This window comes from Caloenas nicobarica, chromosome Z, assembly GCF_036013445.1.
Source record: "Caloenas nicobarica isolate bCalNic1 chromosome Z, bCalNic1.hap1, whole genome shotgun sequence".
Lineage (NCBI taxonomy): Eukaryota > Metazoa > Chordata > Aves > Columbiformes > Columbidae > Caloenas > Caloenas nicobarica.
Window position 1 is genome coordinate 21,599,873 of NC_088284.1, and position 16,442 is coordinate 21,616,314.

The window sequence follows — 16,442 nt, forward strand, 5'->3', positions numbered from 1 at the left end:
CAGTACGAACTGGCGAGTGACTAGCTGAGACCAGTAGTGCAGGGAAGGAGTTGTCAGGGGATCAAGTGTCAGTAAACCCAGCTCAGTTTCTGCAGCTGTGCTATAATCCAGTTTCTTTTCTTTTCTTTTTTTTCCTTTCTTTTTTTTTTTTTTTTTTTTTTTTTTTTTTGGATTAAACTGAAACAAAACAGAGAAGAGATTTTCTTTGGAAAATAATTTATAATCCATGTTTCTGTGAGGCAGTTTACTGTGCAGCCTCACAAGCAGTTTCAGCACACTTGGAGGGAGGACAAGCTGTGTGGCAGGGCGGGGAGGGGTATATGGTTTCTATGTACACCTGACTCCTGTACCACAGAAAAGGCATCGTGTTGCTTCACCCCATTCAGGAATGTGAGACTGTAATGAAAATAATGAATATAATTTTGCAGGGTTTTAGCAAGAGTGTTGTGTAAGAGAAGAAAGTGAGGTTGGTAGCCAGTAAAGCCTCATTGGCAATGTAATGTCCTGTTTGGGGTATCATTCTTCAAAATATAGAGGCAATCTGAGTGGAGAGAAAGACTACAAAAATTATGGGGAGCTAACTCTTTCACATACCACCTAAATTCCTTAGCTCTGAGGTCATTATCTTTCTTCTGGGATGGAGAAGCTTTGGTTTAAGACCCTTCTCCCAAATACATGCAGAAAGAGAGATGAAGTATATACTCCCAGGTTCATGGACAGTGGGTACAAGGAAATGTGTTTCTTCTCCAGAATCTCATTTGAAAGTGTTCTAGTGTGACGTGGGTATTCCCTGAGATTGCCATGGGTCAGGGTAGCTTGATAATGTCCTGAACCTTTACCTAGATCTTGATCCTAGAAGGTTACAAGATGCTTGATCTCAAAGATACTGTATGTCCAACAGCTGTGTTCATGGAGATGTCATTGTCAGAAGAAAGCAGCAGATAGCCATGTGTGTAAGGCAAGAAAGCACCTTGCTGAGGTTTGAAGGGTACACATGTTGAACTTCAAAGCTAAGTAGATATTAGGACTTTGATCTTAATTGGCCTTGTAGTCAATGAGATTCATTCTGCTTAGTTTATTGTGGACTTGAGTCTGGAAATAATAATATGAGGCAAGTACATTAATATCCCAGTCTCTGCAGAGGCCAAGTTCCTGAAGAGTGTGAAAGCAATTAGACATATAATGAAGGACTTTTTCTCATAAGGATGAATGTAATAAAGAGGGATGCTGTCAGGAAAAAATGCACACAGTTTAAATACAGACGGACAGTATTTATGGCATAGAGGATGGAATGGCAGGAGCAGGATCATCAGTACTGTTTTTGGGAGGAGGTGCTGGGTTTTCAGCAACTGGCTTTTCAGATCACATTTTGAAAGAACTCAGTCTTTCAGCTATGAGACTGAAAGACTCAGGTAAATCATATTATAAAATCACAGAATGGTTTGGGTTGGAATGGCGCTTACAGATCATCTAGTTCAAATCCCCCTGCCATGGTGAAGAATTTCTTCCTTATATCTAATCTAAATCAACCCTCTTCCAGTTTAAAGCCATTAAATCTTTTGGTGTGAGTGTTCTTGCTGTCTCTCTCTGGGCAGTTACTTTTCCAGCATTGTTGTCATCTCTCTCAGATGAATCCAAATCATTCAAACAGATCATGGGTGAATGATGGAAAAACAGGATAATGGTCACGTGGTCCATGTTAATAGGAAATCAGTGATGGACCTCCAAAACTGTGGTTAAAGAAAAGACAGATGGCAGGGTGTTGCCAGACAATGTTGTAGTAATAACATAAGTTCCCCAAAGAATAGAGAAAGTTTTTCCAAAAGACAGTCATAAGGAAATTTAGCAGTTAATAAAATTTTGGGATTGTTTACTATTTTTACTGCAAGTGGAAATGCAGATTTAAAGTCTGTTCCAGCATGAAGAGAAAGGAGATTTCTGCATTTTCATATGCACTGTGAATAATGTTTTTAATATCAGAGAATGAAAAACAGAAGAAAAATCTCAGTAAAAGAGTTTTTTGTGTTTTTTTCCACGCCAAAACAGTCTGTGGTGTGGATCCCAGTGTTTCTGTTTACTTGTATATGCTGTCAGAATTTGTAAATCTGGGATTTGCGTCTCTCTACAGACAGGCTGCAGTAAAGAATTCTGAATTTCTATATACATGTACACATCCTGCATTAAAGATGAGATCTAAATGTCTGAAGCTGATCCATGATACATCCACCCAACCAGTGATAAAATGTAATTTTTGGTGACATTTGCTAATTTTTGGGAGATTTGAGCAGGCTTCTCTGAACAGTATTCAGCAGCACAAGCTCTTCAAGTGGAGGTCTGCATCGCCTCCCTTATAGTAGTTGTCTGTGGGTTGGTCTTTCTGTGTTTATGGCAGAAGGACAAATAAGCGAAATACTTCAGGTCATGACAGTTAGCTAGATTAGGAAAATTGTGGGAGGTAATGGGACTGGTTTCTGCTCCATGAGAGATGAAAGATTATCAGTTCACACCACAGCAACTTGCTTTTTCTCAGGAGTTTCTACAGTTTCTGGATTTAAAAGAAAAACAAAGAAACTAAGAAACAAACAAAAAACAATTAAAAAAATAGAAATGCACCAGACTGATACCAAATGTCAGCAATAGGCTCAAGGGAGGGAATAGTGTGTGACTTTGACTTCACCAGCAAATGCAAACAGTCTGCAACCTTGTGAGTTATGCTGAGAAATGGGTCCAGGTCATCTCTGTGGTTTCCCCCGGGGTGAAGCTGCAGCTTGAGAGGAAACACGTGGTATTGTGTTTGTGTTTGTTGCTTCTGAGCTGGACTGGGAACAATCCTCCTAGGAGGTTACATGGAAAATGCTGTCTAAGATCCATGAATCCCAGCTCACAGTACTGTCCCCAGCTACACTGAACAGGTTTCACAATGTTCTTATCTTCTGCGCTCTTGACTCTTGTAGGAAGTTGTTATTGGTGACCTAAAGCCAGGCACTCCTCACCGCGTTAGCGTTGGAGCATACGGCTGGGCAGGGAAAGGACGACCCAGCATGCCCAGAGACGTGACAACCTTATCCCCAGGTAAGGCTGCATACATGGCTTTCTGCTGTGAAACTGGCAGGACACACACCTGTAACACAGCAGGTCACTCACAACTAAATCTCTGTCACGTGCAGTATCATAATATTTTACTACTGTTTTTCCACAAGTGTGGGGTATTGGAGGGGAAAGAGATGAGGGGAGGAGCCTATGACTTTGATTCCCAATTCTGTGGGTGCTGGGCCATTTTGTGTATTAGTCCATCGGCTGCTCTAATGCTGTCCCTTTGCATTTCTTCTGGCTTAGATAAGTGCATGCCCCCTGCACCACCCTATCAGCCTCAGATCGTGGTAGTTTCTGATTCAGAAGTTGCATTGTCCTGGAAGCCCGGAGTGAGTGAAGGAAGTTCTCCCATCCAATACTACATGGTGGAGTTTATCAGGCAAGTTTGCCAGTGAAGTCTGAATTTCAGTGTTTGTGCAGTATAGGGGTTTTTTTTTGCTTAAACTGCACTACTAAACTGCGTATAGAGTCTTCTCATGATTTATTTACTTATTGTGTATAGTACACTTAGTTTTCGTCTCAATGTATGTTGAATTACCATGAAAATTTAAAGGCAAATCTAGAAATAATCTAATTTTTTATAAAATCACCAATAATTCATACCTTCCGATTGAAGAAAATAAGGTCTAATTTGACCTGTTCCCTCTAATAAAGGAATGGGTGAATGAAGTTTTAAGTTTCTCTTGTCATCAAACACAGAAAAGAGCCTGTGGCAGAGCAGTTCCCTTGAGAAGGAGTACTCTGGGCTGCTGTAAGAAATAATCCACAGGTTGCAAACTCGTATGTTGGGCAGTTTTATCTGGTGAAAGTCTTTTGGGTCTTGAGCTTGCAGGACTCAAGACTTGCTTTGCTATCATAATGCTAATCAAGTTCACATTAAATGTTGACTTTACTGTTTAGATTTTTGGGGGGAAGGTGGAATGTTGGTGTTTTGTTTGTTTGTTTGTTTTTCTTTTATGTTGCACTCTCTAAAGTTTGCAGTAACAGAACTGACCTGTCAAAAGTTGCCAATCAAGTTGCTTTTATAAGATGCATATGTAGGGTCAGAAGAATTGCTTCTTTAATTACTCTGAGCTGTAAATGTCAAAAAATTGTTCTTCAGAAAAACACATTCATTTTAAAAAAAATAATTATTAGACAGAAAGATCTATTGGTTTTCAGTGCTCAAATTCTGGTTGCAATCCAGAAGAAATTGATATAATGAAAAGAATTCCCAGGCTGAAAGCCTGCTTGTGAACTTATGTTGCAGTTTTGTGTTTGAATCAAAATGCTCTGTATTTAGTGAGAAACCATACAATGTTCATTGCATTGGGAGACAGGACATGATGGCTGAAGATACATTATGGCCATCATGTAAACTCTGCTGTAGCATTACCATGAAATTTCTCCAATATCTACTTTTTGAACACAATAGTTATCTGAACCCTTATCTCTTCTCCCCCTATCTTCACTCTTCTTAGCTTGGTGGATGGGGAAGGGATTTTCTTGGGTTTTGATTGGCCGCACTTCTGCTGCCCCCGTGCTTTTGCTGAAAATTGGAGCCTGTAGGTTTATGTACACCTCTTCATAGCAATGGGAAACTGCTAATGGAAGAAGTGGGCACCATCATCTCCATCTGACACACTGAAACTGCACCCTTGAATGCTTTTGTTCAGCCAGGGAGTGGAAAGCTGCCTTCACTGCTGAAGTCGAAAGATGCGAGTAATTGAAATTTCAGTGTTTCATTGTTTTCGGACTTAGGGAAAGACTTTGATAACAGCACAATGTTTTGATTACACTGTTTAGTTTGAGGTTTAAAGCTAAGATGGAAGTGTATTTGTTAATTTTGGGATTATGGTCTCTTAGACTTGGAAACTTGTTTATATATTTGGAGAAAGTTCAATGAGCCACCAGCCCTAACAGCAGTTAGAGGTAAAGATTTAACTTTAAGCTCCATTGTCTTTTGCTGCATATAGTTTTAATTACTATAAAATGTATTAACATGAGTTAAAGCTGTTAAATTAAACCAATATAAAACCAAAACAAAACAGTGCAAGTAAATTTAGAATTAAATCCTCTTATGTCAAAGAATTAGAATATTATCCTGTGCTTTTGCAAAATTAATGACTTTCTTATGCAAATCAGTAATTTCTCTCGAGTGAAGCACAAACCTCTAAACTATGGCATTGTTTACATCATTTCAGTCCTCTTAGAACTAACTTTATGGCTTTAACCCTAGAAGAGCCATGCTGGGAGACTGAGATGAGGGAAAAATACTCATTTCATTTACTCAGCTCTGATACTGGGGATTAAAACCTCGTGAAAATTCACTACATCATTAGTTGTTTGCATGTACCAGAATCTAATCGGAATCAGAGCTAATCTCCAATCTGTTTCTGCTTGGGGTCTAAATTTGAGCCTTAATTTAGGCACTTTCATGGGTTTCCTTGGGAATGTTTTGGTTTGCCGTATGCAGTGGAGGGCTGCAGATGATTTCAGATGTAGGATGAGCTGGTCTAACTCAGGCTCTGCTCTGCTGTTAACTGTAAGAGGATGCTAAGAAGACCATAATCCCAACTTGGCTAAATGCTGAAAATCAGAAGGGCAAAACTAGGCCCACTGCTCATGGCACAGTTCATAGGGAATATGTGAAAAAATATGCTAAACTTAAAATAGCTAATGGTGTCTGTGAAAGCTCGCAGGCTCAGTGTAAATGGTTTGTTGGTTTATGCTGAGAAATGGTTTATTACAAATGGTATTCTTATGAAAGCTTCTAAAGTGAGACCCTGGACTTACAGTATCATAGAGTCATCATAAAATCGTAGAATGCCCTGAGCTGGAAGGGACCCACAAGGACCATCGAGTCCAACTCCTGTCCCTGCACAGGACAACCCCACAGTTCACACCATGTGTCTGAGGGCCTTGTCCAGTCTCTTCTTGAACACTGTCAGGCTTGGGGCCGTGACACCTCCCTGGGGAGCCTGTTCCCATGCTCCACCACCCTCTGGGGGAAGAACCTTTTCCTAATGTCCAACCTAAACCTCTCCTGGCACATCTTCCTGCCATTCCCCCTCCCAGAAAAGGCTTATCCCTGAATCCATTCCATGTTGAATGATCTGTCTCTGATGCTGTAGTCAGACGCTGTAGTGAACTGTGCAGTCATTTTTGTTCACAAAGAGCCCGAAACAATAGATCTGACCAATGAGACACCTCCTAATGCCCAACAAAAGTAACTCTAATACAGTTTTCCTGATTAATGCATTAAACAAATACATCTGCTGCAACATTTACCTCACTGTTTGTGGAAGTTAAATCCTTGAAAAGGAAATTAACAAAGAAAGAGGAGTGGAAGTTGTGGAAATTAGGGAAGAAGTGCTTAACAATGTTAGACAGCATCAGAATAATATTTAACAAAAGAATGAGGTTAGAAAATTGTCTGCTTTTCTTTTCCTCAGAGTCAGCCTGGCATGTTGGTTGATATATTTTGTATAAAGTGTCACAATGAAACTAAATAATAATAATTACTAAAAATAGTATCCTATAGTGTGTTATTTTCTGCAATTACTATTTTCCATAGCAGATAAGAATGCATTGTACTTGTCACCATATTTATTATTTCTAAGAATATTAAAAAATAATGTAGGGATGAATTTGCCTCTTGAGATTAGATCAAAAACCTTATAAAAATTAGATTTCTAGCAGGTGCTTCACTCTGTTAAATCATTTCCAGGTGATTTTAAGAGGAAGTTCAAGTGAGTATAAAATTGTTCTTTGCATCAGAAATATTTCCTTTCTTAAGTTGAATCAGTCTCCAGGTTACAACATAAAGCAATAATCCAAATGTTTGAGTACATTTGGGTCAGAATTCTGCCCTCAATTTATATCCATGCAGTACTATTGACTGCCCGTATGTTTATTATCTTAAAAACGCTCTGACTTTATCATGGGCCAGATTCTTACTACATGGCATTTCTGTGTTGGATATACACAGGTATAACTTCAAGAGCAGAAAGCGCCCATGGAATTTGTCTGATTTCCCCATGCACAGATAAAACATCTGGAGTGGCCCTGAGAGGTCTCAGCTAGAGACAGAGAGACCTGTGCCAGATCAGGAAATGTAACACTGCAGAAAGATGGGAAAAGTGGCATCAGAATGAGCCCCTCTGGTGTAAGAGTTGACACAAACTGAAATTTCATGCACAAAGGACCATGGAGACTGTTTTCAACAAAATGTTCCCAGCTTAGAAAACATGGGAGCTGACTGTCCCTAGACGCAGTCACCAGCTGAGTTTGTTGTGTTCCTCTCCCCATCTGTTTGCCATTTTTTCATCTTGTACCGATTTGCTTGCACAGGGAGCATTCTGGAGAAATAGCAAAGGTCAAGTGATAAATCTCCCTCTTTCCTTCAGCTGCAGATACTTACAGCTTTGCAGGCATTTCCTTTAATATTCACTTCTGCAGAGGAAATCCTGCAGGAGATGGTGGAGTTGAAGGCTAGCCTACAGTTTGTGCTGTCTCCTAAATCTTAGCAGGGGCCAGGACCTGGTTTGAGTCGATTCGTCAGAGATACATGTTTCCATTTGGGTGCAGGAATCGGCAGGGTCTGGTGCAAAGGGACTGGTGAGGCAGCTCTAGAGCTAACAGGAATTCCTTGGGCTGGAATTAGAGCCAAAAAAGATGCGTACAGAAAAACTGAAAACACTCCTAAGCGAGCATGTGGAAGGAAACAATGTTAAGAGCTTTCATTTGGAAAACACTACATGTTTTCATTTTGGCCCAGGCATCAAAAGCTCAGAGAAGGGAAACAATGAAAAAGTAGCCAAAATAAATGCCCTCCTGTCTACCAGGAAATGGTGGTGGAGGGTGACTTAAAATGGTCAGTTTTGCTGTCACTACATCTTCTGCATTTGTCTGATTTTATTTTTAGTGAGCCAACAAAATATTCACACCCTGTGCGCCTTTGTGCACAGGAGCAGGGCAGCTGGGAGCTGCTGCTTTGTCGCAGCATTTGCCCTGCTGGCATAAAGCAACGAAACCTCGGTGATCAATAAATCTTGTATTGACTGGTAAAAGAAAACATACATTAACTTCGGCATTTCCTTCCAGCTGCAAATAAACACATACAGAACCCCTGGCTTGTGCTATAAGTTTCACTGGAAGGCTGTTGGAGACATTTGCAGCTAGTCCTTTGTAAACATTGGTAGATTCAGGGAGCACTTGAAGGTTATTTCCTGTAATAAATATCACAAGGACATCTTAGAAAAGGACACTGGAATTATTTTCTCTGAAAGTAATTTTTGTCCCTATTTTCTTTCATAGGTTTCCATTTGAATACTTTGTGTGGCCTAGACCTAATGTTTACATTTTTATTCTGTTTGTATTGTTTATCTTCTCACTCCTTTGTCTCTTTGATAAGAAGAGACCACTTTTAGAGAGAGTGGAAATAGTGTGAAAGCACCAGAATACTCAAAATATTTGAAGTAGCCCCCCGCTTTCCAAAGTCCCTCTGCATATGAACTTCAACATTGAGACCAAACTGCCATGTGAATGGTTGTACTGATTTCAGATGGATTATAGCACACTTAGAGCAAGCATTTATTGGCAGTTCATTTCCAGTATGAATCAGGAGTTAACCAGGCATTGTCCAAAGGCAGACACAGGAATTTTGTTACAAAATCCACATACGTAGACCAGGTTCTCTGCATTAGTGTTCTGGTTTTTGTTGTTATTTTTTGCTTGTTTATTTGTTTTGTTGTGTGTGTTTGTTTTCTGAAGTGAAGCATTTGGATCCAGATTTTCCAGCTTGAGTGGATTGATTGCCTGTGAGATCAAATATTAGATTCTCATCCTCCTAGTACTTGTATATGTTCGAAGAGACTTAGTGACATTACAGCACAAACTCTTAGTAGTAAATCAGGATCTTTCCCTCTGTTGCAAACTATACAGCCAAACAGGGCATCAGGAGCTGCCAGAAATGTGTCTCCACTTGAAAACTGTGAACCCCAAATCCATGAAAACAGATAAACAGAACTTGATTTTTCAAATTGTCCTCTAAACATCCTCCTTGGCTTTATAAGGAAAATCAGAATATTGTTTTTGTCTCACTGTGTAGTTTTGATATCATAGGCTTCGCAGCTTAGTAATGTTTGCACAGACCGGCCCCTTAAGAGTAAAGGATTTCAGTGATGATTTAGCAGGCTCATATCTCATTTATTTTGTGCATTTCCCAGGAAAGTTTAAAGGCAATTAATTTTTACAGCCAGCTTTAATTATTTATGATCTTGGCTTTTTTTGATCCTGAAGGCCAGACCTTGACAGCAATTGGACAGTAATAAGAGAGCAGATCCAGATGGAGTCCATGGTTCTCAAGGGACTTCTCCCAAACACCAAGTATCAGTTTGCCGTCAGAGCAGCAAACTCCTATGGATCGAGCCCTGCCAGTGCACCAAGCGATGTCATTCGAACATTCCGTGAGTAGAACTGCCTTTTTGTAATTAAAGCCACATAAAAATAAAGTATATCTGTAATTAAAGTGTATCAGGGGTGATCTGTGGAGGGCTACTGGTGGAAAGGGTCACTCTCCAAGCACAGGCACCCCATGTCGGACATGTCTCGGTCCTGTCCGTGGAGCTTGCAGCACCCTGTGAAAGTCAAGCCACAAGCAGAGTTTTGAAAAGCTCCACGCAGAAGCACCTTCATGCTGTTTCTCTGCTCTGGAGATCATTGCCAGATATTTTTGAATCACTACTTACTGACTTTTGTGCTGGCTTCATGCAGAACTGATAAGTGAATATTGTGGGGAGAAATGAGAGAGACAAGTCTGTTGTGCACCTTTCTTTACGTTTTTGGAAACTGAACTGTAGATACTACATTTGTAATTGAAACAACTCAGAAAGACCTAAGCAAATCTGTACTATTTTCTGAAGATTAAGGCACTTAAACTATTAGGCACAATCATGAAAATAATGATATAAACAAACAAGCATCCCTTTTTGATCAGACGCTACATAGCAAAAATATTAGGTGAAAGTGCATGTCACGGAGGCACCCCAAAATAAGTTTATGCAGACAACAAGGTCCAAACCAAACTTTATTCTGGCCAGAAAAGTACTGCAAATAAACCAATTAGAAACGGGGTTTATACAATTAGTTAGCACCCTGATAACATAAGATGCAGGTTTGGATATCAGGTTAGGACATTATTTGGGGTGCAGTGAAACAAGAATAATGAGGATCCACGGCATGCATACATGCACTCACAAGAAAACAAAACCAGAGCCCTCTCTGCCCCGTTTTGCTCATAAGAGAGAAACACTAGCCTATTGCAGCCAGGACTTACACTTGCCTGCTAGGCAAGGAATTTACACTCGTCTGTCCCAGACGAGGAATTAACACTCGCCTACCAGATGAGGACTTATTAAAGCATATATTCAGTAATTTATCACTCACCCACACATGGAGGTGAGGTGATCCCCATCCCGGGAAGTTACCTTAGATGGCTCCTCCATCTAAGGGGAGGGACTCCGGCAGCATGGCAGACCCGCAGCTCCGAGGAGACCACACAAAGGGGGTCTCCGGTGGGAACCCCATTTATAGTCTGTTCAAATCTGGCTGTGGGCATTCGAGAAGCTTCTCGGCTTCTCCGGGCTGTGGGCACTCTTGGCTCCTCCTCTGCTGACGACCCTGCCCACTGACTCTGGGTCTCCACAAAGAGCGCCATTAGCTGCCCCATTGAAGGCACCAGTTCTGAGAGGGGGATGTGCAACTGCCACACCAGTTCTCAGGGTGTGTGGGGGAGGAGTGCAGCTGCCAACACAGTGCGTTCATACTTGAATAATCAGAACTTGTTAACAATTGTATTCACATTTGTCTAACAATGTAGGCTATACACATTGCAATAACAGGTAGGTCCTGCACACATCTCCTGATGACCTTCCTTGAGATCTAATCCTCTGTCAGTGCTCATGTCTCCATGGGCTGACTTTGAGGTGCTGTTGCTCCTCATCACCCCCAAAGTCATAGCTGTGTGTAAGAATGCAAATCAACATGACACAGAACACATTGAGATTTGTACAAATCACATCTCTTGCACAGCAAAAACCCAATGTCACAAAGAGAGTCAATGCAGGAAGCAGAGCCAAGGCTGGCAGGGTATGGGGACTAACTGAGGTGTATCCTTAATATGCCAAACTTGCTATTATGTTTAAAAGGTGTCAGCACTTTTAAGTTCCAGTTTTGAAGGCATTTATAGGGGACAGAATACCACGCAAGAAAATGCCTGGATATAATTATAACAAATTAATGATCTATAAAAAAGAACAACCAAACTAACTTCTTTTCTCACCTGCTTGCTCAATTGCAAATCATCTTTAGTTAACAGGTAGAAAATGAGCAGTTGATATTCACGTAGGATTGTGTGCTCTGCAAGAACAATTTTCATGCTGCGGAAATGTGGACCACATCCACCAGTTTAACCTGCTAAGGACTTATTTCTGAACTGCTTCGCTATCTTGGAATTCCTTCTTTTCATTGACTCTTCTAGGGCAGTTTCCATTATTTTTTCCCCCCTGTCATAAATTCAGTCCCATGAACAGTTTGCATGAAGTTTGTTATGACTGCTGAACTCCTAAGTTTAACTTCTGAAGCAAATGTTTGTGAAAATTACAAAGGTGTGGCATGCTCTGTGGTTCCTTGGCTCCAGGATCCTCAAGGGTCAGCTCCTGCTGCCTCAGGCATGCTTCTGTACTCCTTGGTATCCTGTTTGTCTTTGGATGTGAGTGGCTACATTCTATGGTCAGAAAAGATCAAGTTTTTCAGCTTTGTTAATAAGAGCGGAGTAGTCTTCATGCTGTGCTTATTACTGGGGTACTCTGGGAAAGGCGCTTTGCCTTTGGAAACCGCCTGTTCTGCAGAGACTTGTCAAGATAGCTCTAAAACATAGATTTTGGTAAGTAGAGCTAGGAATCAAATTCATGCCTGGTGTTTATAAACATCGATTTCTGGAGGGGTTCATAGCGGGCATGAGCTTTGTGCCTGGATCAGATCTGAAAATTGAATATATTATGTTGCATTGCTCTCTGAATAGGCTCAAAAACTCTGTGCCAGTCCATGGTGGGCACTGTGGTTGAGAGGCTGGTGTCCTTGCACCAAGGGGTTGGCAATGTTTTGAGGAGACCCTCGTGAGTGTGCTTATCTCCCGCAGCCTCGGCCCACGTCATGTCTGTGACGCGCTCCAGCCCTGCACCAGGCTGCTTGTGCTTAGGGCTACTTCAGCAAACTCTGAGTCCTTTGGCAAATGCGAATGTTGTTCCTTTGCTAGCCTGCTCTTAGTTTCCAGAGTGGATTTTTGCAAATAGGCTTAAAACTACATACAGGCACTGTCCATGAAAACCTGTGCTATCTTTTGGGTACCTGTCTTCATAAAACCCAGGTTTTTTGCAGAGCAAGGGGTGGTGTTCAAAGACAGCAAAGTTTGCATGCTTTCAGAAATAAGTTCTGGACTTTCTGGAAGCAGGAGTGTGACTGAGTATAGGAGCTCTCACTTGGCTTTAGTGGTGATGTCTGTGTAAGAAACTGGTTTGATGTAAACCAGATACACAAATACATTGTGCATTAATAGAAAAGCTAAACTTCTGTTGTGAAAAAATGTCCTTGATTAAAGCCATGCATAGGCGGAACATTTTTTTTTCCCCCAAACTCTAAAATACTCTGAAGTGTGATTTAAACTGTTGACAAGTTTAATGTAATAAAAAAATGCATGCTAAGCTTAAGAGCAACCAAGTGAAACCCACTTCTTGTTCACATTATGTATCTGTGGGTATCTTCTCCCTTCTAGTAGCCAGAAAGCCAGTGGCTACGTTTATAATTCACTTTGGTTGCTCAGGTATAGATATCCAGCGGCTCTGAGGTCTCCCAGGTCTGGTGGGTTTTCAGCTGTCACTGCAGGAGGACAAGTGCCTCCCAGACATCTCCCAGACACCTGGCAGTCCTCTGGGGATGTCTCAGGTACCGTAATGCATCTCAGATGGCACCAGATGCCTGAATCTCTCAAAGTGCCAGCAAATACCTCTCAGCCACCTGTGGCTACTGAACATGCAGTTGACATGTCTGAAAACGGTGGACTTTTGCTCTTTGGGGTGTGCATTGTAGGAGTTACTACTGTCATTAAAATGGTGCCTCCTTCCATGTAAACACCGAAACATGCCACAGATATTTGATGCTATTTTCTGAATGCCTGTATATTCCTCAGAAATACCTGAAATATCTTAGGAAGCTGGCAGAAGTCCATGTGATGTCTGGCTCCTTTGCATTACATTTAGTCCAAATAGTGCAGGCACTAAGGTCCTTAGTGTGTCTGCATTTTAAAAATTTGTAGTATTATGTTTGTATATCCTGGATTTTTATGCTTATTTTGAAATAATTAGTACTTTTCTGATGATTATTTTAACTGAAGAACAAGTTCCCAGAATTACCTCAAATGCAGTGGAACTTCAGGGTCTGTATTGCATTGTATAGGGTCTCTTGCAGCTCTTCTAGGCAGGCTGAGACAGAGATGAGTCTTGCAGACACTGAGTCCGTGCTACTTGGGGGTGTTTGCTGATGGGGTTTATCTCATTCTCACATGTAATTCTTACATTTCGGTTTTAGAAGGTGGCTGGCTTTGCAGTACTCTTGTCTGCATTGTTTCAGGTCAACATAGGGAACTTGCCTTTGCTAAAATGTACCTCTGAAGGGTTGCTGACAGTATCATCTATGTGACAGACCTCCCATGGTCTGTGCAAGTAGCACACGCGGTCTTGATTATAAGCAGTTACCCCCTTACTTAGTAAAAGATGTATGCTTTGTTTATGTTACATTGCTCCATTTTGAGGGAGGAAAGCAAGGGCAAGTTTCCCCAAGGGTTCTAATTGTTTGGTGATTTGGTTTCATTTTTTTTTTTCTAGAGGAAAATCTTGTAATAAATAAATTTTTGTTGCTTTTCTTAATTACAGATGGAGTTTGCAGGTATTTCACTTATATGAATGGTTTTTCTGCTATAGCAAATCTTTCAGTGTGTCATGGGCAATTTACTTGAAAAAAAGTTTTCAAATATCAAGTTTAGTAACAACAAAATAAACCATCCCAAAGAATCAAAGTGTCATCACCTGCATTGCTGAAATACCCTTCATCTCCTGGGGAAACAGATGGGGTTTGCACTGTGCCTGGAAGGTCACCAGCCTTGGGCTTTGCCAGACCAACAGAGGAAGTGGTCTTCTGTTAAAAATACCCTTCTGCTTGTCTCCACAGCAAATGTGACAGAAGTGGCTGCTTAATCTGGGTGCATCCCTTCCTCTGGCCCTGGCCATCACCACCAGGCTCACACTGAGCAAGGCATTTGCACAGGTGCTTAAATATTCTGCATGGTGCTTGAATGTGTCTGCCGAGGCTCAGGCACAGGAAAAGAACAGTCTCTTGGGCCCAAACCTTGATGTAGATGATGGCGATGTGTCTTGGAGATAGCAAATGGAGAAGGTTTTCCACAGAACTGCTTCCTGCAGGTCTCCAAAAGCTTTACAAAGGCAGCGTTCATATTTATACAGACAGGGACAAAAAGCAGGAGACAGGCCAAGCAATATGCAGTCCTTCACTGTGAGTGACTGACAAGAATAAAACACAGATTAAAATGTCCCTAATGTATTTTGGATTTAGATCTGTGAGAGGTTCTGCATGAAGGCGATCAGTCTGTTAACACTTCCACTCAATCTGTCCGCATTGCAGTGACCAGTAATGTACCCCCTATGCTCTCCAGTGTCTCCTCCTCAGTATGCTGGTGGCCGCCTAGTAGGAAAAACAAAAGTTTGTGTGGCTTTCTGTTTGTTTTGAGAAAGATTTCTTTGGTAGAACTTAATCCCTGATTATTGGAAAACAAGCAGTCTAAAGTTCATGACCTACCACAGGTTTTACAATTAATTATAAAACAGGACAGGCTTCATCTCCTCGTACAGTGAAACACTGATTTAATGAAATATAGCACACTTACAATCTCTGTAGTCATTGTTTCAGTATTTGCAGAGTATCACTTTGCCTAATTGTCCCCGTTTTGCCACCCATTGTGAGATGAGCTCTCCACCAAAGCCACACAATGCACTCAAGATGTGGGCTTGCGTGGGGGTTTGTCTACAAAAAGTCATGTTACCTTCTCTGCATCCTTTTATTTTGCAGTTTTGTTGCATAATGTCACATGTGGGTATCGTGTCACATCCAGTGAGCAAACACTAAATGTAAGGCAGAGCAAGGTGACTGAGAAGCTGTTAGATGGTCTCATTGTTTGTGTGTGTATTCACCTGTATAAATTCAGCCATAGTTAGAAGAGAGTACTGCTGCAAGTCTTCATTGCTCCCAGGTGCGTTATGTGTTACTAAAACTGCACACAGATCATCAAGTAATGCAGCACGTGCTGGCTGAAACTCAGATGGAGCCAGAGGAGTCAAAGCAGAGATTTGGGACCTAGTATTTGAGACTATGGATATTAGGACACCTTCTGAAGTTATACTTTTCCCGGTGATGCCAAACTTAAGTCCAGCGGGTCTTTGAAGAAGGGCCTGAAAGCAGTCTTTTCTACCAGCAACGATAAGCGATACCTTCTTTGCTCACTCTAAGCTCTAAATGTTGTACCAGTGCAATGAGATGAAAGGAATCATTGTCTGGTTTAAAACAGATCTTCTGTTGGAAAAGCATGTAATATTTTGGTCTGCTAGATGAAAAAGACACATCTTCTACTTGGGGAACTGCCTGTCTCGCCTAAGTTACCAGGTCTCACTGTGTGCTGGTGGTTATTGATGTAGTTTGGTGATAAGTCCACTCAAATCAGGACAGTTAACTCTTCCGTAAAACTGGCATGGCATTAAAATCATATATATATATGTAAGCAGGTGTGCACACCTGAATGTGAATTTGAGGCCTAACATTTTCCTATATGTGAATATGAAGATACTTCATCATCTGTATTGCTTAAATCCTGCTGTTCTTATTGAACCTAAATCCCATTAAACCAATAGAAAGTTTCCTTTAGAAGAGAAAAAGTGTGGCAGAATTTGGTCTATGCTGTTTCCCGGAAAATAAGGCAGGGTCTTATATTAGGTTTTGCTCCAAAAGATGCTTACTTTTCTACCTGTATAGCTTCCTGAACTATTTAAATTCACTCTTTTTTTAATGAACTGTAACTAGGGCTGATTTTTGGAGTAGGGCTTATATTTCAAGCATCCTCAAAATTCCTGAAAAATCATGCTAGGCCTTATTTTTGGGGTAGGTCTTATTTTTGGGGAAACAGGGTACAACAGATGTTTATGTTGTAGCTCGTGACTTCTAAATTAGAAAGAGGAATTTGTGTA

At 41.0% G+C, this 16,442-nt stretch overlaps 1 protein-coding gene across 2 annotated transcripts in view; it reads left to right on the plus strand.

Annotated features, from left to right (window-relative positions):
* The window catches only part of EGFLAM (EGF like, fibronectin type III and laminin G domains), a 76,294-nt gene that overhangs the window by 23,394 nt on the left and 36,458 nt on the right, over positions 1 to 16,442 (plus strand). For both annotated transcript variants that reach the window (XM_065655893.1, XM_065655894.1), the window contains exons 5-7: positions 2,955 to 3,072; positions 3,337 to 3,472; positions 9,376 to 9,542. In XM_065655893.1, coding sequence (XP_065511965.1) covers positions 2,955 to 3,072; positions 3,337 to 3,472; positions 9,376 to 9,542 — 421 coding nt within the window. The remainder of the gene's footprint in view (positions 1 to 2,954; positions 3,073 to 3,336; positions 3,473 to 9,375; positions 9,543 to 16,442) is intronic.